The sequence below is a fragment of the Danio aesculapii genome, chromosome 24 (assembly GCF_903798145.1).
Source record: "Danio aesculapii chromosome 24, fDanAes4.1, whole genome shotgun sequence".
NCBI lineage: Eukaryota > Metazoa > Chordata > Actinopteri > Cypriniformes > Danionidae > Danio > Danio aesculapii.
The window spans coordinates 32,736,830-32,762,334 of NC_079458.1; the positions used below are offsets into that span (position 1 = coordinate 32,736,830).

Consider the following 25,505-nt stretch of genomic DNA (forward strand, 5'->3'; position numbering starts at 1 on the left):
TTGCTTTTAAAGGTATTTTATTTTCAAAATTACACTTCCCACATTGCCATTCTAAACAAAGACCAAAGTTTTCTAATGTGCCCGATTAACAAAATAAATAAATAAAAAAAGAAGAATCTTAAATCTTGAAGGCCAGACACAAACATATTTTATAATAAAGTTGTCTTCATTGTCACATGTTTAGTTTCTGAAGCAAATTTAAACATCTAAAAGCTGCAGAGAAGAGTAAAGAGAATAAAGCCTATCTAGCAGTGTTACAGTCACTCACAGCCAAAAGTGACATTACACACTGTCGAGAAGTGAACTGCAAGAGAATACAGTCAACAATCCAGATCAACAAGTTATGGGGCAAGGTAAATGAACAAGAGTGTACATTTGAAATATTAGTAATGGAGGCAGTCACTTGCAATGTATTTAAAGAGCAAGTTCTTTAATTTACTCAGCCTCATGTTGTTTCAAATCTGCATGCTGTTTATATATCTTTTGAAAAATGAACAATTTCCATGCAATTATTTCTGTATAGTTCCAAACAAACAATGGAATAAAAAGAATTATTGGATGCAATATTTCTTTGACTTAGAATAATCTCCTCACTGGTGAACGGTGAATTGTTCACATTCACAATTCCAGCAGTCAGCACATGATCAGGATGGCCAGTCTAACCTCATCATACTTTCTATGTTTTATCTTATTTTATTATTTTGCTTTTTATGCATATCTATGCATACAACCTCGCTAAACATTCAAGAATATGTATACATATAGGCACACATATTATTATGAACAATTGTACATATATATTTATAGAATTCTGTTTCATTGTTTTTATAAATGTATATGTACACATAGAATGCAGATGTACAGTATATGTGCTATATCTGCACGTGTATGCGTACACACTCAATCCCACATATCTACAGCCTTCCCCAGCACAACCCTGTGTACAGCCAGCATATACAAGGCTTTCTAAAAATTCACCCAATGTGAAACAACAGCAGGTCAAAATTTTGGAAATTTGAAAAAGATTTCCAATGTTTTTAAAGCTGAATCTGTTAAATGGCAAAAATAAATTTTAAGACGTACTGTATTTGCAGTTTCAGAACAAAGTGGTTATTTTTGCATATTTTAAAAAAATTACTTTTTTTTTTTTTGCCAAAACTTTCTTCATTTTATAATAAAAGACATTTTTAAGTAGTTTTAGAAACCAGAAAAACTCAATCTAAAAACAGATTTTTCTGTCAGCACTCTGTGCTGCGTGTAAGATTTGACATCAAGCTGTACAGCACTGTCCAATCACAAATATTTGATCCTCATTTACAGGTACAGCCATATTCAAAGGCACAATGAGCTTCTACAAGTCAAAGATTTGTCTTTCTTGTTGAAGTTATACAAAATAACATTTTGCAGTCCTGTACAAGAGAGTGATCTTGCAGTTAGTTAGGATTAACATAGCAACCCCGCCCACACTAAAAATATATTGTTTATCTTTATATCTGTATTTGGATGACCTCCCGAATAGGGGGGCCCTAAGCTAAACGAGGCACTGGCTGGCCAGTGGCATTTCTCCCAAAGATGGTAAGACGCTTTCACCCGCTGAAGAAAAATGCAAATCCCACAAGACCCAGCCCCTAACCAAGCACTGTGCTCTATAGTTGATTAAAAACTCTATCTAGCCCTAAAGTCCTCTTTGCATGTTTTACAGAAAAAAAAAAAGATAAATAAAGAGGTGCTACATTGGTAATTTGCCTCTTGTCTCCATATAGGAAACAAATGCAAAGTGCTTCATTAAACCTTTAATTGAATCCTTTACCTCTTTGTCAAGTACTCTAATATCCCCTTCATTCGATGAAGGGAAAAAGTCGAAGATTAGACCACACTGGCACAAGTCAGAGGTCACCAGAGGTTTACGCTATGTCAGCCGGTCTAATCAGATCTAATACATCTAATCTAAAGCCAGACATTGCTAAAAAACAATAAAACATCTTTGAAAAGAATGAACAACCTGGATGTTATACGAACATAAAATAACATTTTCATCTTATACACACATTCATTCCCCTCCTCAGATAAAGACTATATGTGGACTAAATAAATAAATAAAATGCAAATAAGTGAAAAACGGAAAAAAAGGAAAAACAATGTCACTCTTCAGTAGTTTTCAAAGAGCCCATGTGATGTAGGACTGGAAAGGTGTTGGACGGAGAAGCCAGTCACAGCAGTTCATACTGGCGTAGGTGCATCCTTTGAATAATGTCACGACAGTCATTGAATACACGGCGAATGTTTTCAGTGTCCACAGCGCAGGTGAAGTGAGGATAGCAGTAGTGCTTGTCTGTGCCACTTGCTGTGCTGATTTTCTGTTAGTACAAACACACACAACAAACCCAGCAGTTATGGCAGTATAGAAACAATATATATAGCAAACATTTCCAAAACAATAATTAGAAATAACGACAAACTAATTACAGAAAGGATGACTAGATAGAGACTGAGGCAGACATAAACAGATGCTTTATTAAAATTGTGAATTAATAAGCCTGTCAGACAACATGTGGCTTCCAGAAAAGTGTCTGAGAATTGTGGGAGTGCCGTTTGTGGGAACGCAAAGATGTCCCAAGACTTATCCTGGAAACGATTCCAGGTTGGGATCCCAGTAACATTGCTGAGATCGGTCGTGGATTAAGTGATGTGTAAAAAAATGGCAGAACCAACGCTGTAAGTGATGTATTGTATTGATGTAAGTATTTTATATGGGAGATCTTTGGTATCTGTGCCAAAGCAGAGATTGTTTACCAGCTCTGTGAAACTGTATGTAATATCCATATCTGATAATTCCTCCTTGCTCTAGCTAAAAAAGATGATTTCCATATTTTGTGTATATTATACGTTACATCTTCATGGGTTGTGTGGACGCACGTATGAATGGAAACTCAATGTCAGTAGCTATGTGTCCATCCAAAATGTGAATTAAATTCATGCGCATAAATTATATCGCATAAAAGGTGTGTGAATAAAGCAGCGCTTCCATCCAACGAGTCAAAGAAATCGTCACTTCCTGATTAAATGGCGCCAAATATCAACAGTAAAAACCGAATTTGCTGTGGTAGGAGAAGCTGCGTGAATCTTTTCTTTATTTAATAAATAACTTGCATCTCAGAAGATGATGCTGACACACAATGAATGTGTGGTGGCTTTTGATGCCAGGATACGCAGAGCGCAGACGCTCTTGACAGTTCTGGAAGTAATTAATAATATAACCCCCCTAACTGTGCGTTCACACTGAAAACGGCGAGAGCGTCAAAGGTCGCTCTGGCCGCCCTGGCGACATCGCCAACAGGCAAATTGCTGCTCGTTCACGTGAGTAACAATCACACAGTGTGAACTATCAAAGACGCCATCTGAGAGAATTGACGATGAGTTGCAGACAGCCGTGAGATATTTGGCATGCTAAATATATGGAGCTGTCGGCGATTCAAAATCATTCAGTGTGAAATGAGTTTTGACTGAAAATAACATCCGCGATCACCTACAGCCAATGAGAGGGCAGCATTCACTAGTATGGGTGGGTACCTGCAGGCCAGCGGGAGCTTGGAGAAGAAGTCAAAAGTGCTAATTTTCAGTTTATTTGGACCCAAGAAATGGAGGAAAAACCAGTGGAAATTTGGCAGGAGCACAGTGTCTGTTTGACGTGTCATCTGAGCAATATCACAATCAGGCCAAAAAGTAAAATAAGTTGAGGAGAGATTGTTAATTCTCTTCAAAAGCCAGGTGAGCAACACAAGTTCCTTCTAAAGCTAAAGCTATATTACATGACCTTGCGTTGTTTCCATGTCAATTCTCGTGTTTGTTTGGTTGTGAGACGTAGTTTGGACAAAGTTGTCAGTGATTCTTCCTATTTTAAAGTCATGCAGTGTGAACTCTCCTGTTGCCGATCCATCTTGCAGTGTAAACACAGCACAGACAGAACGCTAACCCAGATAGTCATGCAGTGTGAAAACATCCGTGACACGACTACTTTGAAAATCATGCAGTCTGAACTCAGCATAAAAAAAACATTGCAAATAATTGGAAATCCGGCGACCGCAATAATCAAACCCTTGGGAACAATGTTGGTCGGAACCAAGGTTCACAGTGACTATGTTCTCTGGACTCCTCTCAAGCGGTGGACTTCTACATTCTGATCGCTCGCTTGATCACATCATAGCTCATTACCATAAAGTTGACTTGATTTTAACTCTTTTCGACGCCCACACCGGCGAAGACACGAAGAAATTTGTTAAAAGTGTTTTCATTGTAGTTTATGCGCATCTTTTCTTATCAAATAAAAAGTTTATCCTACTCAGTTATGCGCATACATTTTTTATGCGCATTTTCAAAATTTATGCGCATCTTAGCATTTCTACAACCGTTTTTTTTATGCGCTTGTCCAAAATGCACATAAAAATAGGTTGATGAAAACACAGCTAGTGTGAATGAACAAAGTCAAATGATCCTGGGGAAAAACACATCATACATGGATTTTCTGGAATTTCTGTGTGAAAGGGGCTATGGTGTCTAAACATTTAGAAAATAAGAAAAAATAAGTGTATAAATCAATTCATACCAAGAATTCATCTCGGATAAAAAACTTTGCCCTGGACACTTTCGGATCTTCTCCTGGGTCAGGGGTCGCTGTGAATATAGAGAAAAGACATTTTGGTGTATTACATTTGCAAAGCCATGAGAACAATCACAGTCACATTAAGGGATTGGTGAGTTTGACTCTAATAAAAAATGAAAAAACAATATCCACTATAACTGTCAAGGAATACTTACTGTAAAGTCAGTCATTTTTATGTATTCTCTTTTACTTTTTTTTTCATCTTTAGAAACACAATACAGCTAAATCTATACCCTGATGCAAGCTATGCTTAGAAACACACACAATGGAAGAGAAATCTACTTTGTTTACATTTCAGATGAAATTGCTTAGTCTAAATTTGATATAATCTTTTATTAAAATATGACTTGCTACAAAAAATACCTGACATGCTAATCTCAAAAGACATCATTAAAAGATTTTATAGGAATACAAACAAAGGTTGAGACTCTTGAGACCCTATGAAGTTAATTACACAGTTTTACTTTATAACTAAATTGAACTAAAACAAAAATACCTCAGTATTTTGGCATCCTTGTGTTAAGCGTCCCTTAAATAAAGTTAAAATGTAGTTAAAAACTGCTAATGCTAATTGTTGAACTTTTGTTCAAGGTTGATTACACTGCATTGTGTAGGAATATAAATGTATATAATCTAGTTCCAAATTAGCAATAATCTAGATCATGTATTGAGTATAATATTTGTTTAGGAGAGCGGCCAGATACAGATTGTGCACGTTTACACGTACTAAAGCCTTCTAAAGCTATATTACGGTATCTTGCGTTGTTTCCATGTCACTTCTCGTGTTTGTTTGGTTGTGAGACGTAGTTTGGACAAAGTTGTCTGTGATTCTTCCTATTTTAAAGTCATGCAGTTTGAACTCTCCTGTTGCCGATCCATCTTGCAGTGTAAACACAGCAAAGACAGAACGCTAACCCAGACAGTCATGCAGTGTGAAAACATCCGTGACAATCTATATATATATAATCTATATATCTATATATATCTATATATATATATATATATATATATATATATATATATATATCTATATATATATATATATATATATATATATAACTGAAAAGTTAAGTTAAAAGTGTTCTTTGTTTTTTTAATTTGCTCATTTCATTCAAAACTCTAGCTAGGGTGTGACAGACCTTAAAATGTCTTGGTTTCCTGAGCACTGACTGCCAAATTGATGCACATCAGGGTATATACAGATGATGAACGGATGAAATATTTTTTCCGGCTCTGACTGCATATGACTGGCTTCTGTCTTTCACGTGATGAACGAACGACTCAAACCCGATAAAAGACTCGAAAAAGGAGCTAATCTTCTACTCCAGTTTTATTTGTATTGTGCAAAGTATATTTGTAAGATTTTTATGCATAGTATATATTGTGAAAAGGGGAAAAACAATAAATCGTTGTATGATTGATGTAACGTTTAAATAATTTTCCAACAAAAATGCGTGAAGGTCATGTGACCATGAGGAAGAACCAGTCCGTTCTCTGTTCTTGCGGTCTCCTGAGTTCATTCTTCCGAGGTACCTTGGCAAGACCGGTCTCCACAAGAACACAATTGCATTCTCTGCTTTCTTGGAATTGAGAAACTGCTCCTGAGAGGACTCATCGTTCTGGAGCCATTCAAAATGATTTGCCTGTCAAATGTGGTGCGCACTCTCATTCCCATATAGCAGAGAGTGGATGTGTGGAACTCCACCGTGCGCGATTCAGAGAGCAGAAATTTGTAAACACTGCACATGTCTTTGGACTGTGGGGGAAACCGTAGCACCCAGGGATAACCAATGCGAACACGAAAAGAACATGCAAACTCCACACAGAAATGCTAACTGGACGAGTCAGGACTCAAACCAGCGACGGAGGCAGTGATAACCACTGAGTCACGTGCGGCCCCACCCTTATACATGCAGACTTACAATAAATTAAATGAATGAGTTATAAAAAAAAAATTCACCCCTATACAGTTGTCATGAAGGGTAATATTAGCTATATACTAGGCTTGGGTGGTAATACGGTAATATGGTATACCGCGGGATCTAATAATAGCAATTGTGTCAGTTTCAATACCGTTATACCATCATAAAAATAATGCACTTATATAGAATACAAGTATTAATTATTAAATATTATTTAATGCCTAAAAATGCGTATGTGTGATTGTCATCACGGGACATTGTGGAGGAGAGAGAGAGAGAGAGGTGAGGTAAGATGGGGAGTCGCGCACCAAGTGACCTGGTCTCAAAAAAGAACACAACCTCTGCAGTTTGGCAGTATTTCGGGTTTCGACCGAATGAGAAGGGAGACGTGGTAAATACGAACTAAAAGTCTGCATTCCTGCTGCTGTACCGTGGGAGCTGCGGGACCCGCGGGACCCGACCAGATTTCTTGAGGTGCGGAAATAAATTTTAGAATAAAGCGCAGGAGCGGTCAGTAACTCTGGTGTACTGAATGGGAGCAGTCTAACAATATCACTCCAAGCGATCCGCATGGATGGTGTTTGTGTGTGTGTGTGTGTGTGTGTGTGTGTGTGTGTGTGTGTGTGTGTGTGTGTGTGAATGAGAGAGAGCATGATACTGTGTGTCGCTTGTTTGGTGGTGTCTATGTGCATGTGTGTGTGTAGGTGTGTGAATCAGAGAGAGCGCGTGATGCTGTGCGTCGCTGGCTTGGTGCTGTCTATGTCTGTGTGAATGAGAGAGAGCGTGGTGCTGTGTCTATGTGTGTGTGTGTTTATACAGACAGCTTGTTAGAGGCTGTCTGGACTCTGTATCATCTAGCTGGGTGGATTTTGGTTTTGCGCTTCTGTTCGCGAACCCCCCCACCCCCCCCCCAAAAAAAATGTTGTCCCGCGCAGATCTGTAATACGAACAAGACAAACAGGTGACCACGAACCTAAGGTCGCATATACGGTATTCAGTTTCTGAATGGTTTAGGCACAAGCCAACAGTTTGGTGACACCGTCTGAGCCTTACATCTTAATTTTTTATTATGCACGGTAATACCATATACCGAGGTAAAATAGGGAGGAGGTTTGATGGCATAAAAATTTGGATACCGCCCACGCCTACAATTATATATCTAATCGTAATTTTTCAATGAATTGCAGTTCCAGTTTCTGTGGGATGTTACCGCTTGGTCAGAACTGAGCTCATTAATATTCACAACTGCTCCAAATACAGTCAATAAGGACATTCTGATTCTAGGAGCATTTATGCATTAAGCATTTAAAACTATTTTCATACTTCAATTAAAACTCAAAAATTCACAGCAACTGTGGGAAAAAGTGTGTTCGTTCTGGGCTGAAATACCCGTTTCTAGTTGCCAGATTTGTGGGACTTGTGCACATCATTGGATTTGCTCCTCAGTGTTTGATATTTTTCAAGATACTAGTATTCAGCTTAAAGTGCAATATTAATGCTAAACTAGGTTAATTAGGTTAACAAGGAAAGTAAAAATAAATAAATAAATCAATAATAATTCCTCACAATAATCAGAATTTTGAAAAATAGAAAAGTGTGTATATAAAAGATGTTTTTTTTTTGTATATTATGATCATCATACACAATACATTACCTTCAGGGGGAAGTGTGTAGCGAGCATACTCTGGAAAATAATCTTCAAGTTTAGATTTTCCTGCCAGGATCTTTTCGGCAAGCATGTCCTGCTTGTTGAGGAACAAGATTACTGAAATGGTCCTTAAAAACCTGTTTGAAAACACAGAGTGAGATGTTTTGAGCATGTCTTTTTTATATATATGCTGATATTTATTTCTTCCATTTAACTCCTTTATATTTTAAGTCGTCACCTGTCATCTGTTTTGCCTAAAAATTCAAATGTATGTCATAATTAGAAATGGGTGCAATGACCAAATTTGTTTTAAAATGTGTTTGTTTGATGAATACTCCCGTCTAGTTATCATACTGATATACAGTTGAAGTCAGAATTATTAGCCCCCCCACTGAATTTCTTTTTCTTTTTTAAATATTTCCCAAATGATGTTTAACACAGTTTTCACAGTATGTCTGATAATATTTTTTTCTTCTGGAGAAAGTCTTATTTGTTTTATTTCGGCTAGAATAAAAGCTGTTTTTAATTTTTTAAAAACAATTTTAAGGTCAAAATTATTTTTTTGATAGTCTACAGAACAAACCATTGTTATACAATATCATGCCTAATTACCCCAACCTGCCTAGTTAAGCCCATTAACCTAGTTAAGCCTTTAAATGTCACTTTAAGCTGTAGAGAATTGTCTTGAAAAATATCTAGTCAAATATTATTTACTGTCATCATGGCAAAGATAAAATAAATCAGTTATTACAAATGAGTTATTTAAACTATTATGTTTAGAAATGTATTAAATAATTCAGGGGGGTTAATAATTCTGACTTCAACTGTAATACTCACAGTACTGTTCTTTAAATAAAGGTAACTGTCTCTTATCTTACTTAATTACTGAAGCCTGATTGGAGATGTTTGTGCAACTACACAAACCAAAGACGCTTTAGCCCACCAGAAAAGAAGGCACCAGGCTCTATATAAGCTGGTGTACTCCATTTGTCACTTTCATTCGAATGAAGAGACAATATCATGGAATATGTGAAATATATAGCATGGCGAGTGATATAATTCCCATTACAAGTGTGTGTTGCCTTTAAAGGGCACCTATAATGAAAATCATCTTTTGTAAGCTGTTTGGACAGAACTGCGTGTAGGTATAGTGTGTCCACAGTCATACTGAAGTAATAGAAACACAATAAGTCTCTTTTTTTAATTCTATTTTTTTAATTCCCACCCAATTGATCGTCAAATGCGTATTACATTTCTCCATAGTAATGCGTATAATCATATTCACAAGACAGGATGTGCGCAAAGCAACCGAGATTAAAAGATCTGTTCAGCTCTCTGTGATCAGCAGAACCTCAAAAATGAGATTAAATGAGATTAATTACAAGATTAAAACGTTTCTGAAACCGCATGTTTGTAAGACAGAAAAATCACTTCGTAATTCTTCAAAACAGTCACATGTTAGTACAATTATATAAGAAGAAGATTTAAAAGGAGATGCTTCAATCCTGGTTCATGGACTTAAATCAGGTTTGTTTTGTACATTAACATAATGGATGTCCATACAGCAGTGTATATTACCATGTATCCTGCCACATTTGCCGTGCAAAAAAAAAAAGTGCAAAGCAAAACGCATGTGTGTCTGTGTTTGTATGCATGTGTGTGGACGTGCACGCACGCAAACTTTATAACGACATTGTGTGTGTGTTGTAGAAAGGATTGAATTATCACCACAACAAATACATCGGTTGTACCATCACTCCAATATCTTACATAGTATCTAACATAGTCTTGTAAGTTTTGATATTATTAAATATTCCAATATTTGTTTTATTTTTGTAATTATTACAGTGTTTCCCAACCCTGTTCCTGAAGGCACACCAACAGTCTACATTTTCAACCTCTCCCTAATCAAAAACACCTGAATCATCTTATAACATCAGAAGAGACTCCAAAACCTGAAATGAATGGGTCAGATAATGGAGACATCCAAAATATGTACTGTTGGTGTGCCTCCAGGAACAGGGTTGGGAAACACTGGGTTACTATATGTTAATTCTTTACATAAGTTTTTTTTTTTTTTAAGAACAGTAGCTTACCATTTTAAACTAACTTTTAAAAGCACATTTTTAAATGTTGACTTTTTATTTTTTGTCTATAAGCTCAGTACAATGTTAATGTTCAAACTATTTATAATGTTTAAATTGGCTGACAATAATAAATATTGTTAAAAATAGGAATTAATTTGCCTCATTTTTTAAATGTGCAGAGCTTAGCTGATTAATTCGGTCTTTTATGCTACTGTTTTTTTATACTGGTCATTATGGTGACACTTGGAGAGACTTTTTTTCTGAGGTGGTTCTGGACGAAAAAAGTTTGAGGAGCACTATAGATGATAGCAAGCTGCTTTTCTAACCATTTCTGTATGGGGTTGGCCGAGACAGGAGACACATGTTATGTCCATCATAGTCAAGGAGTGTGATTCTGCACAATGAACACTTGTGGTAGGGCTGTACAATTAATCGAAAATTCGGTTTCGATTTTGGCTTCTAACAATTATGAAAAAAACATTAATTGAGATAAAACGATTATTCCATCAAATACCGCCCCATTTCCAGCTGTACACATTTGTTGCTCCGCAAAGCTCAGTTTTACGTGAAAATGATTGAAAGCATGTACTGTAATGTAACTTTTGCAGCACAGGATGCGCATCGTTCATTGATGTACATTCAAATCATTCATGTTTTTAAAAGCGCAAATGAGACCGCATGCTGTTGTGTGTGTGTGCGCTCAGCTTCAGAGACGAGCAGAGGACACACATCTAAAGTCATCTTAATGTGAGTGCTTTAATGGTCAAATACATGCAAATTTGTGTCAAAACGCGGTGTTTAGTGATTATTCATATTTACCCTAATTTATGTAATAAACGAGTAGAGAATCAAAAGACATGTGAAATAGAAACTTTTAATCAGAACCGAACTGCTCTTAAAGTGACAGCGCACAATAATCCTGCTGCCGATTGTTTTTATCATCAGTCAAACAACAAAAGGAGAAAATCACTCACTGCTCTTGACTGAAGGACTTTTGTAGCTATAATTAAAGCTTTTTTCTTACAGTGATGATGTTTAAAGCACAGTTTGTTTCATATTTTTATTCTATTGTATTTATTTCCCTTTCCTTATTTACAGGGAGGAAAATAACTGTATATATACAGTTGAAGTCAGAATTATTAGCCCTCCTGAACTATGAGCCCCCCGTTTCCCACCAATTTCTGTTTAACAGAAACAAGATCTTTATTAGCCCATTTCAAATCATAATCGTTTTAATAACTCATTTCTACTAACTGATTTATTTTATCTTTGCTATGGTGATAGCACATGATATAGATATTTACTAGATATTTTCAAGATACTAGTATTCAGATTAAAGTGCAATTCAAAGGCTTAATTAGGCAAGTCATTGTATAACAGTGGTTTATTCTGCAGACAATCAAAAATATATATTGCTTAAGGGGGGTAATAATATTGACCTTAAAATATAAAATATTTAAACCTGCTTTTATTCTAGCCAAAATAAAACAAATAAGCCTTTCTCCAGAAGTAAAAATATTAGAGCAAATACTGTGAGAAATCCCTTGCTACTGTTAAACATCATCAGGGTGAATAATTTTTCTTCAGCTGATAATCGTTTTGAATAATCGTGATTACAATTATGACCAAAATAATTGTGATTATGATTTTTCCCAAAATCGAGCCACCCTAACTTGTGGTGTGACATTTGTGACATTACTGGAAAATATACTCAGGAAATGTGCTTTTGAGAAAGGCTGGTTTTTATAAGGCTGGAGGGCTGCAGCAGGAAGTCTGTTGCTGTGGCTTTTCAAGGGCAGGAAGTGAAAATGCTTTGTATCAAAGATCTGCTTCAAGGTATGACTTTTCACTAAAGGAGTATAATGTGATGGACGGCGTGATGTGCCCTTTCTGGTAGGCTATAGTGCCACTGGTTTGTGCAATTGTACTAATACATTGCTTGCTAAATCCTTTACAAGTTTTAAATACAAAATACATAAAACTGCATTGTTCTCTGAACACACAGATGTGTGCTATTTATTTATTTATTTTTTTAGATTTATCCACTAAACCTCGAAAAAGTTACTAATAGTAACATTACCAATTGACTTCCATATAAGATTTGTACGGAAGTATATGATTAATGGTTACCAACATTATTTAAATCATTTTTAAATCATCTTTCTGTTCAAATGAAAAAAATGACTCCTTTTACCCTAAAAACTATCCCTTTAACCCCTGGTAACAACTTGTAAGCATTACAAACAAAGATGAGTATTTTGGCTTAATGTCTGCATTTGAGATGGGAACCCCCCAAAACGGAAAAAAGAACTGTGAAACCTGTTAGTCCAGATGCTGCGGAAGAGATCGAGAGACTCGCGCAGCCGGTTGGTGCTGTTGTCTTCCCTTATGACCATGTTATAACTGCTACTGGCTGCTACGAAGATGATGGCAGTCACATCTGTGATTAGACAGAAAATAAATACATAAATGCATACAGTACATACATACATATATAAAACACCTAAAGCAGGGGTGTCAAACTCAGTTCCTGGAGCGCTCCAGCTCTGCACATTTTACATTTAACCTCAATTAAACACACCTGATCAAAGTAACTGAGTCAGAGTTAAAGCTAAACTCTGCGAGGCTGCGGGCCTCTAGGAACAGCCTAGAACTAAAGGGGCCTTACTGCTAAAAACTGCCATCATTTACTCACCTTCATGTCTTTCTAAACTATGTCCTTTTAAAAAGGGGGTCCCATACTTTTCAATTCGTGACCCCCAAAATAACAATGCCAGTGACTCACGACCCCCAATATCCTCTGAGGTGGTTATAAATATATAAAGCTTGCAAAACAATGGTGCACACATACCAATAGGCCCAAGTCTATTTGTCGTTTCATTTTAGAGAATGCCACTCAAAGGCCATCCTCCATGTTTAGTTATGGCCTGAATTTATTTTTAATATTTGTGAGCACCATAAAGGTGTCAGAAAGTTTTAACCTGATGCCATAACATCAATTGGCTGTATCTGATGCCATTGCTGAGTCTTTAATATAACGTAATCACCACAGGGGTCGCTTTTTTTGTAACTATTAATTTTTTTCTTCTGTGATTATCGTCCTGCAACCCCCACTTTGAGAAACACTGCTCTAAAAGACTTGGATTATATTAAAAAATGTTAACAAAAAATACATTACTTATCAAGAGGTATCAGATAACATATTTAATTTGGGCTTTCATGTTTACTGCACGCACAAATATGTGTTAGTTAACATTTAGTGGCAAAAAAAAAACTAAATTAATTGTGTTGTTCATATAAAAGAATCGTTGATCTTGACAAGACATAGAATGCACAACTTGGAAGCCTCTTGGAAGGTTTGGATTACCTGGACTTACAAAAACCTCTTAGGATTAATTAAACAACTTAATTTGTGCTTTGAATATTATCCAAAACCTTATTTGAATGGAATGACATGTGGGCAAATAAACGGTGACCTAAGCTTTTGATTAAACAATTAAAAGGCCATTATAAAATTACCCCTAAATTTTGAATGTGAAATAACCCAGTTAATAATTATTTTAAGTTGTTTTAAATTACAAGGGCACAATGCATGGTCTCATAAACAACCGCAAAACTGTAATACCTAGATGCTGTTATACAAACGTGTCCATGTAAATCGCATAAACACATACTGTACACACTTTTGAAGAACCTACAAGCTCACCATTAAAGCACTGAATCCATTTTCTCCTCTCGTCTCTCTGACCTCCCACATCAAACATACTGAAAGACAGAAAGAAAGTAATACATAAATAATTAAAGCATAAATAATAATTAAGACATAATTGAAGATTTGAAGTGAATAAAAAAAATAAACCAAGCAATGTTTGACATCTCAACTAGTGTTGTCAAAAGTTTCATTTTTTTCTCTCCATAATACCGTTGTTTTTTTCTTGTGATTTCTATTTATGCACTGTTAAAGGGAAAATATCCAAAATGTTATCCTATCTGTCTTTGAGGAACATTGTTTTTAAACTTTTCAATAATTTTCTCATGTATTTGTTGGCAAACTGGCGATCCTTGGCCCATTTTTGCTCCTAAAGGACTAGATCTTTCTTGGATGCTGCTTTTGTACAAACTCATAATTACAATCACCTGTTGACATCACCTGTTTCAAACCATATCATTATTTAACCAATTTAACTGATTACTAGCCCTAAATTGCTCCTGTCCCTTTATTTGGAATGTGTTGCAGGTCTGAATGACAGGAAAGTATGTATTTTTTACAAATGAAATGAAGTTGAGCAGACAAACCATGAAATATTTTGTGTTCACATTGTCGGCAATGAATTACAAGTCAAAGTAAATTGGGGAATCACTACATTCTTTTTTATTTGCGTTTTCCATACGGTCCCAACTTTGAGGTTGTTCAATTCAATTCAATTCAATTTACCTTTATTTGTATAGCGCTTATACAATGTATATTGTGTCAAAGCAGCTTCACATAAAAGGTCATAGTAAATAGGAACAGTGTAGTTCAGTTTGTAGTGTTTAAGTTCAGTTATGGTTGTGTAAAGTTCAGGTAAGTTCAGGTTGTGTAATGTATAATGTAATATCAATGACTTACTGAAAATTTACTTTGTCCACTTGAAATCGAGTTTCAAAAATCCCTGAAGTTAATACACGACATCTCAGTAAATCCTGAAAGAAAGGCACAAAATCTCAGTTAATTGAAATTACAGTTTACACAAACCAAAAAAAAAACACACACACATTGGGCAAAACCCTTTAACTCTCCTGCAAAATTAAACTCTACATTCAAAACAGTGTAATTTCTTCTCAAAATGGTATTTTGTTTTCAAATAACACACACAAACCATCACATGAATAGGCTTAATGTAAAACACTATGAGCACTTCTTCTCCCTTTATTATAATGACTTACTGTAAGCCTTTTTTTGTTCAGTGTTACACTTACTACAGACAGTACATAGGCCTACGTAATTGTAAAATATTTCAGAATATTATTTTTATACAAAACACACAAATACACGGTACCGAATATATTTTGCTGTATTTTTCCCATAAAAACAATGAACACAGTGGTCATCCTAACCAACACAAAGTTGCACATAACGTGGTCTACATATGCCATCAACAGAAGTTTTTACAGAATACAGTTACAGAAAAAAGTGTGTGTAATTCGGTCATACAAGTTCCAGCCCCAGGCAGAAAAAAAGTCCTCAATAGGATTGACAAATGGAGAATATGGAGGGAGATAAACAACTTAAAAATGTGGGTGGGCAGTGAACCAGTTATGAACCAGATGAGCTCCGATTTCTAAATTGCAATTATGTGTGACAGGTGTTTACCTATGTGATGAGTTAGTATGCAAAGTAGGGCAACTGACTTAACAATTTTGAATGACTGCCCTTACGAAAGCAAGAGATTTTCTGCATGAAAATTGTGCCAAATGCAGAGAATTGTGTGTAGTGTTTTGAAAAAAGTGTGTTTTAAACCTGCAATTTGAGTGTAAAGCAGAAATTGTGCTTGTAGTTTAGCAGAATTGGTTCAGGGGGTTGGTGCATCAGTTACCTATTGTAGTCATTGTGTCTGAAGTGCAAGCAATTGTGTGTAAACGACTAAGAAAAACTGTAAATGCTAATAATAATTTAACACAGGGGTGCCCAAAATCGGTCCTGGAGAGCCAGTGTCCTGCATCAACTGATTGGGTTCCAACCCCAATCAGACACACCTGGCATAACTAATCAAGGGTCGTTTCTCAATTCCAAGAACGCAGAGAACGGACTTGCGTTTTTGTGGAGACCGGTCTTGCCAGGTGTGCTCGGAAGAACAAACTCGGGAGACCACGAGAACAGAGAACCCGTCCTTTGAGAAATGAGATGCTGCGTTCTTCCTGATGGTCACGTGACCTTCACGTGTTTTTTAATGAAAAATTATTTAAACATTACAGCATTCATACAACGATTTATTGTTTTTCCCCTTTTCAAAATATATACTATGCATAAAAACATTATAAATATATGTCGCACAATATAAATAAAACAGATTTTAATACGAATTTTAGCCAACCCTTAATGTGTTTATCCCTTTATTAAGATGTCCATGGTGATGTTTACTTTCACCGTTTCATTTAGGGAAACTCCTGAGGTAAATAAGTTATCTTTTTGAACTTTAATAATTACTAAATAAAATGCTGTGCTTCCCACCTCCAGTCCCAATGATTTCTGAGACTTCTAAAGCAAGATCGGTGCTGAAGTCTGCATCGGTGCATCCTCGATATCAAAAACACATCAGGGAAGTTTCACGTGTCCTCCGTTCTTGCGGTCTTAGGTATTGGAACTGAACTTTGGCAGCTGATGATTGCGTTACACGAGACCATGAGGACGCAAGACTGCTGAAAAAACAGCCAAGCTCTTACTAGGCATTCTAGAAACACCCTTGCAGGTGTGTTGAGGCAAGGAGCTAAACTCAGCAGGACACTAGCTCTTCGGGACTGAGTTTGGACACCCTTGATTTAACACTAGTGTGATAATGCCCTCACCTGGTCTGTAGGAGTGTAGTCATTCTGTCGAACAGACTCGATTCTTTCCAGAAAGCTGAAAAACAGATAAGAGGCAGGTGTAACTCATAAAGTTTGATTTGTGTCATTTCACATGCTTTCACCAATACAATGCATGTGCAGCTCTGGATTTAAACAGACTTAAGTGTGTGTAGATGAGTGGGTAGGCGTAAAATACATTAATAATATATTCTACACTGTTAATCAATTCAAATGTGAATTTAAATGATTTTTAATTTACTCTTCCTAAAGTTTCTTGTATTATGTTGTGTCAGTTTTGGCCTCCAGGTGGAGCTCCAGCACAGGTCACCTCAGCACTGCTTCCAAACTGACATCTATTTTGCAACAGCAAATTTTTATGGTGAGCTCTAGAATCTGTTAGGTACAGTTTACCACCACAAAATAACCTTTTATTTCTTTAGTTTTTAAAAAACACTTCATAATGTATTAGTTGTTGATAAAATAAACTTGACACTTTTACAGTTTTTCCTCAGTGGCTTTGGTGCATTTGTCACAACACTATTTGCATTTGCACAACAGTTAATGCATTTCTCAAAACAATTAGTACAAACTGCAAAACCTAGTTGATAACCTGCAAAAGCGTGTCACTTGCTCAAAATGGAGAGCTCATTCCTCAAAAGCAAGTATTGATGTCAATGAAAGTGTCAGAGTCATCAAGATGAAAAGTCCTGACACCATTGTTTATGAACAAGATAGTCAGATGGCTTTGTCATGTTTTCATTATGTCAGTCTACTCTGTTAATTGTTTCCAATGCAAAAAAGTCAGATTTTGTTGACACTCGCTGAAAATGCTAAAGACAGCACTATATATTATTTGCAAAGCCATTTGAAAACTATAGTAAAGTTAGACATCACTGCATTTAGTGAGGTATCTGAGTATAAGACACTGAATATGTATGTTCCAATTTTTTAGTGCATTTGCTCTTTGCAATTCTAATTTATTCACAGCATTGTGCAAAAGAATAAACACACACGTATTTACAACAAACATAACTTCCTTTGGGTAGAGCTGTGCACAACAGTACATATTGGAACTGAACCTACAACATACACAGGTCTGTAAATCATTCATGAAATTGTTCAATTTAGAAGACATTTTCAGGAAAAAAAAAAGATTAACCTTTTTATAAAACTTGCTCGACAAATTTTGACAAGTAGTTCAACATTTCTGTATGTAATGACTCAAGTAATGAAATGAGGATTGTTAGTTTTATATGGAATGACTATTCAGCATTCACAAGTTTAGTTAATTTTGACTGACATGACAGAAGCAAATGATAATGTTATAAAACAGCAGAGAGTTGTATGAAAGCAGTTGATGCATGTCCAAAAGCATTTGCAATTTGTTGGAAGGAATGAGAAACTGCTACTATGATGTGCACAAATGACTAATTGTTTTGAGAAATGCATTAACTGTTGTACAAATGTAAATAGTGTACTGAGAAATGCACCAAAGCCACTGAGGAAAACTGTATTATGATGCAGTTTTTGTCTTTCAGGGTAAATAACATTGTCCAGATAGCTCTTACAAATTTCTGCTCATAAAACAGTAATGAAAAATAAAAAACAAGCAGAATAAAACACATTTTGAAGCAGAGGGCAACAGTCATGATTCTTTGCACTAAAAATAACTCATACTAAATTTAGGTTAAAAATATAGATGAACCTAACTGCTAAACTAAAGTTTGGTTCTACATTTTATTTAAAAATTAACCCAGTGGTTGGGATCTTCCACATTTTACACCAATTTGAACGGAAATAACCCCACCTTTCAGAATGTAGGGCATAAACAATTCTAAACGGCGTATTTCAAAACTCAATGTTCCAGTTTTATTTTAGCAATGAATAGTTTGACAACATCAAAATTAAATTGATTCCTGAGGATATCCACATTATAACTTTTTTCATGTTTTGTTATGTCTTCCCTTATCTCTAATTGGATTAAATTAATTATTTTTGATTAATAACGGCACGTATTATTAAATCATGCATGAATCAACTTTCATTTCGATTTCATGTGAATAAGACAGCATTTCTACACATAAGACTGCATTTTACGTCAGAAAAAGATGAACTTCTGCTTTCTGAGAATTGAGTGAAGTTTATTTGCCGTGTCACTAATATGGCTGAGGAGAATCCCTTAGCTACTATGACTGAGGAGATGGTTGACGGTTAAAGTTCCTGGGCTTCTCATCTGCTCTGACAGACTCACCTGGAGATGTGTCACATTTTTGACTGTTTACGCTCCTTTTAATTTTACAATGCATACATTGTCCTGCTGGAAGATGAACCGTCGCCCCAGTCTGAGGTCAAGAGCACTGTGAGGCAGGTTTTCATTCAGGATGTCTCTGTACATAGCTTCATTTATATTTCCCTCTGTTCTGACTAGTCTTACAGTTACTGCTGCTGAAAAACATCCCCACAGCATGATGCTGCCACCACCATGCTTCACTGTAGGGATGGTATTAGCCTGGTGATGAGCGGTGTCTGGTTTTCTCCGAACGTAACGCCTGGCATTCACTCCAAAGAGTTCAATTTTAGTCTATTTAGAGAATTTAGCTTCTTATGGTCTGAGAGTCCTTCAGATGCCTTTTGGCAAATTCCAGGCGGGGAGTGGCTTCCGTCTGGCCACTCTACCATACAGGCCTGATTGGTGGATTGCTGCACAGATGGTTGTCCTTCTGTGAGGTTCTCCTCTCTCCACAGAAGAACGCTGGAGCTCAGATAGAGTGACCATCAGGATTTTGATCACCTCCCTGGCTAAGGTCCTTCTTCCCCGATCACTCAGCTTAGATGGTCGGCCAGCTCTAGTGGTTCCAAACATCTTCCACTTCAAATGATGAAGGCCACTGTGCAAATTGGAACTTTTAAAGCAGCAGAAATATTTCTGTAACCTTCCCTAGCCTTGTGCCTCGAGATAATCCTGTCTCTGAGGTCTACAGACAATTCCTTTGTCTTCATGCTTAGTTTGTGCTTTAACATTTTAACCCTGGGACCTTACTGTATATAGACAGGTGTATGCCTTTTCAAATCATGTCCAATCAACTGAATTTACCACAGGTGAACTCCAATTAAGCAGCTGAAACATCTCAAGAATGATCAGTGGAAACAGAATGTACCTGAGCTCAATTTAGAGCTTCACGGAAAAGGCTGTGAATACTTATGTAAATGAATTTAATCCATTTTGAAATAAGGCTGTAACAAAAATTTTGTAAAAAGTGAAGCGCTATGAATACTTTCCGGATGCACTGTAAATTGAAACCACAGTCCAGTTCTTACAGTTAAAGTTAAGCTTAGTTCAGTTCAGTGTAATGTAATGCAAATGTCAATGTCAAAACACCGATGAGCAAATCCAACAATATGCAGCTCCAGAAGTCCCAAACCAAGCAAACCAACTGTCGAAAGCGGCATTTAACTTCAACAATTGACCAAAAACCAGGCTCAACTGGGCACAACCAGTTCTCCACTGGCCAAATGTCTTGTGCAGAGCTGCAGTCTAGATGCCGTAGGCTTGAGAACAATGGACGTTCGTCATGGAGCTGCAGATCTGAGTAGGTCACTGGAAGGTGTTCGGGCCAGCCCATGGAAACAAGGCAGAGACTCGTCTGTCACTGGGGTTTTTTAAGAATCAGTCTCACACTCTACACTCCACCATGACCACCATGGCATCTGCTTAGTTTAGCCCTGTGTGACCAAAAAATACACACATATGTAGATCTCATCAGCACAAACAACTTTCATACCCACAGTCAGCACTCCAGTCAAACAGGAAGTCGACTATTCTCATTGTTAAAAAAAAAACTCTTGGATCTTGGTCAATTTATCCAGCATATGTTTTACACAGCGGATGCCTTTCCAGTTGCAACCCATCACTGGGAAACATCTATACACACTCATTCACACATAGACACTATGGTCAATTTAGCTTAATTCACAAGCTGCTAGGTTGTGAATACCCCAGCGAGCTGTTCTGCACATGCCTTGAGGATGCACCCAGGGATACATGAGTGGTCGGTGGAGGAAGTGATCCTGGCAATGGGTTCTTTATTGTCTCTGTGCATCACCTGATCTTAAGGCAGTGTTGCCTGCCTTCAGCAGGAGGTGAACCTTTGTTAACATAAATGCTCAATCCTCCGTCTCTGGTCATACCAGAGTCATCCGCTATTCTGTCACTCGGAATGTGTGGTGCTCAGCTAGAGTTATATAGCCATGTTTCTGTGAAGATTATGACATTACAATTCCATAGTCTTTTACTGTGGTTGATGAGCAGTCGAATCTCATTATTTTGTTCACCAGTGACCGTACATTGGCGAGAAAGATCCTGGGTAAAAAGAGCCGGTGCGGTGAAAGCTTTTAGCCCCCGTGCTTTCCCCATCTTTGTTTACAGTCTCGACACTGCCTTCGAACACCTCCACCTGGCCAGGTAGGGTGCTCAGCCTTGGGTGTTTTGGCGATTTTAGGGATGAGTCAAAGATTGTTGATAAAACTGTCAGGAATGCACAAACCAATATCCAAAAGCTCCTGTCAGGTGTACTATGTAAAGGCACTACTGTTCATGAACAAACCTGAAATTTGCAGGAATACTGCAAAACTGCAGAGACGTGATACTGAGTGATTTCTTAGCTGAAATTGCTTATCAGCTTTTCTTATCTATCCATCCATCCATCCATCCATCCATCTATCTTTTTTTAACACAATTTATTAAAAGCTTCCCTTGCAAAACAATGATGATGTCTGTGTATTCGTTAATGGCATCTTTAAATTTATCCATGTTAAGCACCTAGACATTAAAGTTCTATATGCTATGGGATATAGCCTACACACAGCATTGTGATCGGCATTCGATTGCTCTTGCCTGCCTTGTCCTGGATTATACAGGTTTTAAGCTGAATTAGTGTTTGCCTCTTATGTTGAAGTACACTACAAACACTATAAAAATAAACATTAACTGAATTCAATAAATTGATGCATTAAATCGTCTGCTGAATCAAGGCCGCAGCCCAGGCTAGCAGCAGTCTTTGCTGCGGCCTGAAGGAGGTTTGTCCCGGGTGTCTGCAGGAACGGCAGCGTTGCAGGAAGGCAGTGACCCCGAGTTAAAGCCACGGTGATCTGCCGAGTGCTGATGTACTGGATGTTGGCATGGAGATGCAGGAAGGGCCATGTAGTCCTCAGGGGATTTGCTATTTGGACTTAGTTACAGCAATTAGACATACTAATGCTAAAGTCGAGAGAAAACAGAGGTATGATGTGTTTGACTATTTATAGGGGTTTGGTCTTAAGCTAATTGGATAATATAATGACTGTAAATAACGAATTAGCTTCATCAAAACTGATTTTGCCTCTCCCAAAATTAGTTTATAAAACATTCCTAAAAACTGATGCTTGTGCCATCTAGGCTACATTATTTAAGGACATTTTAATAGGACATCAATCGGATCTGTTGTCAAGCTTATGTTTTCTTTTTAATATTAAGATATTTTCTTCGACATCTGTAGTGCCACAAGTGGTTTCCCCCACAAGTTCAAAGACATGCGGTACAGGTGAATTGGGTAGGCTAAATTGTCCGTAGTGTATGTGTGTTAATGGGAGTGTATGGGTGTTTCCAAGTGATTGGTTGCAGCTGGAAGGACATCCACTGCGTTAAAACAGATGCTGGGTAAGTTGGCGGTTCATTCCGCTGTGGCAACTGCAGATTTATAAAGGGTCTAAGCCGAAAAGAAAATGAATGAATGAATGACAGGCTATTTTTCTTGGGAAATGTGTATTTTTAAAACAAATTTCTTTTGGTATAATTTATATCTTAATTTTAATGTATTTCTTGTCGGTCAGTTTCCGACAAAATAAACAAGAAGAACGAACAGAAAGCATAAAAATAAAACAAAACAAAAAAAGAAGGAGAAAGTACTGAACTACTGAACTTTATTTAACGTATTTTCAGCGAAGTGCTTTAAAACAAGGTCAGCTATAGTCCTATGCTTTAGCACCAAAACACAAACTGGTTTGTTAAATAAAATATTAATATAAATTAAATTAAAGTTTCAGAGTCGATGTGTAAAATCGTGGACGAGTCTAACAACGCAAAGCATAACTTCTCCTTTAAATGTTCATGCTTAACCGGTCATCGCTAAGGTCTATCAATTAAAAGAGTAACTGACAATTATTCGATCATCGAGTAATTGTTAAAATCCCTAAAATATATTTGAACGTAGCCAGCAATGTGTAATCTGGCATATTTGGTACCAAATTCCATAATCTGACAACATGACTGTTTTGACTTACATTAAAAATTGTGAAGTCTGAACAGGGCTTTAGTCTTACTTGATCTTAGTGCTGCTCATTTGACACTACTATAGACCACAAATTCCTCTTAGATTGCATAAACTGCACAGGTGTCCAGGGGTAGATTTTAAGGTGGTTAAACGCATAACTTTTATTACATTTTTAATTTAAGGTGCGTGTTAAATTTTAAAAACAACATTCGTTCAGCTAAGAAATATTTCTAAACTAAGAAATGTTATCTCTTTCTGATGCAGCAAAGGTAACTCACGCTTTTTTATGACCTCTAGACAGGACCCAGTAGACCGCTTACTGGTTGTACTGCATCTTTAGTAAACAAGCTTTAGTTCGTGCAAACTACAGTTTCCAGTGCTCTTACCAGATCAGTAATATACAATCATATCACTTCAGTTTTATTGTCCTAACAATGGCTATCTGTTAACTTCCACATTCATAAAAATTCATGATATTTACCTACAAGGGTCAAATTTTTTTAACTAAGCAGTTTTCTATCTTTCTACAATCCATCCATCACTCTTTAACCTCCTAGGGCTTAGTGGCCACATACGTGGACAGCACATTTTAGCTCTTAAGTGGTCATTTAAAATACTTTGAATGTTTCATATTTTGATACAGACATACAGTGTCATCCTGCAACCGTTTTTCAGCATATGAAATGTCCCTAACACTATTTTTAACTTTCCAAAATGGGAAAAAAATGTTGTTTTTACTCTCTAATAGTCAAAACATGTTGAAAAAAAGTTTCTATTTTAAATATGCATTAAAAAACAGTAAAAAAAAAACAGAAATGTGTATTATGTAAATTCCAACCACAAGTCCACATATATAGACATAATTTTTCTCCAAAAGTACATCATTTCGAAAGATGATACCTAGGTTTTATTCTAATTAGGTTCCAATAAGCCCAATAACAAAGACAAATAAAAAAATCCATGTAAAAAAAACACCTTGGGCCTTAAGAGGTTGGGATCTCAAAACCCAGTGCTTCGATTGGTACCTAGAATAGTGAAGCCAACTAACAGTGGTAGAGTGTCTTCACATATGGCTCTAGGGCTGGGCGAAGTGGCCAAAAAACAACAAAAAAAATCTCCATAGGGCAAATAAAGACAATATGACTGAATAACATTCTCTTTAATAGTAACTTGAAAATCACATGGTAAGGAACATTACATTATTAATGGGCAGGGCAAAATACCTTTCTGAAAAGAATCCTGCTATTATTATTATTATTTGCTGCATTATATATAGTCCATCACCAAAATCATTCAGCTGTTAGAAACATTAGTCAGCACTTTCAAGTTTACAGTTCCCCGTCAAACCAATTCATTATAGTTAAGTATTCCTTATGAAACAAATGCCGTGTACTGTCTTTCCAGTCACATTGTTTGTACACACTAACAAGGTACAACATTCACAGGGTATGAAATAATAGTTTTTAAAATAAACAGCTAAACCAGAATTTGGCTTGTTCATTTAAAATAGAATAACTTAGGAACGTAATGTAAAAATAACTTCTATTGTGGATCAACCTACAGCCTAAAAACACAAAAATGTCCAATATCGGACAGCCCCTAGCTTTGTAACATTTTAGCGGAGCAATATTTCGACCCACAAACTGCAGCAAAAATAACAGTATGTGCTGTAATTTTATCTGTCATCATCCTGAACCATTTGCATGTCCAACTTCCTACTGCAAATGACTACAAAATTCAATATACACAGCTTTGCCACTAAGGTGGTTACTAACACACATTCATTCAAAGATTTCCAGTGATAAACCTTGGTTTAAAATAAAGTGGTCCATTTATTTTGATGACCAAATGATGAAAATTATTGTTAGCAAACTAATGAAATATTAACTTACAACTGCCAGATCCCTCAAGCCACAGACCTTTGAGGTGATCACAGTTGTGAGTTGTTTTTGTGAGAGGTATTGTTACTGTGTAATTTCAATCTGAGAGGTAAATCTATAAGGGACAGATATTGCCCCTGGGCACTCATTCTGTGAGTTCATACATCGCTCTGCTTGTATTTTGCACATTTGACTTTGCACTCTGCATGTTCCAATGTCCTGAATGTGGAGCTAAATATAGACTCAATCAATTAAAACACAGAAACAAATCTGCCCTAAGAGAGAAAAGAGACGCTAAAGGGGGAGAATATGACAAAATACATGAGGAACATCTTCAGAAACAAAGTAAAAAAACAAACAAACAAAAAAAAAAAACACTTGTAGTCTTGTATTGTGTATATTTGTCCAGCTTTTATATTTGAGCTTTTTCTTACCTTTTCTGCATTTTTTTTTG

At 36.5% G+C, this 25,505-nt stretch overlaps 1 protein-coding gene across 1 annotated transcript in view; it reads right to left on the minus strand.

The window, feature by feature from the left end:
- Positions 1-25,505, minus strand: part of gnal (guanine nucleotide binding protein (G protein), alpha activating activity polypeptide, olfactory type) — a 74,247-nt gene continuing 48,742 nt past the window's right edge. Inside the window, exons 6-12 of the mRNA XM_056450482.1 lie at positions 16,864-16,918; positions 14,927-15,000; positions 14,024-14,082; positions 12,637-12,757; positions 8,237-8,367; positions 4,604-4,671; positions 1-2,357 (exon numbers count right to left, since the gene is read on the minus strand). Coding sequence (XP_056306457.1) covers positions 2,211-2,357; positions 4,604-4,671; positions 8,237-8,367; positions 12,637-12,757; positions 14,024-14,082; positions 14,927-15,000; positions 16,864-16,918 — 655 coding nt within the window. The 3' untranslated portion in view covers positions 1-2,210. The remainder of the gene's footprint in view (positions 2,358-4,603; positions 4,672-8,236; positions 8,368-12,636; positions 12,758-14,023; positions 14,083-14,926; positions 15,001-16,863; positions 16,919-25,505) is intronic.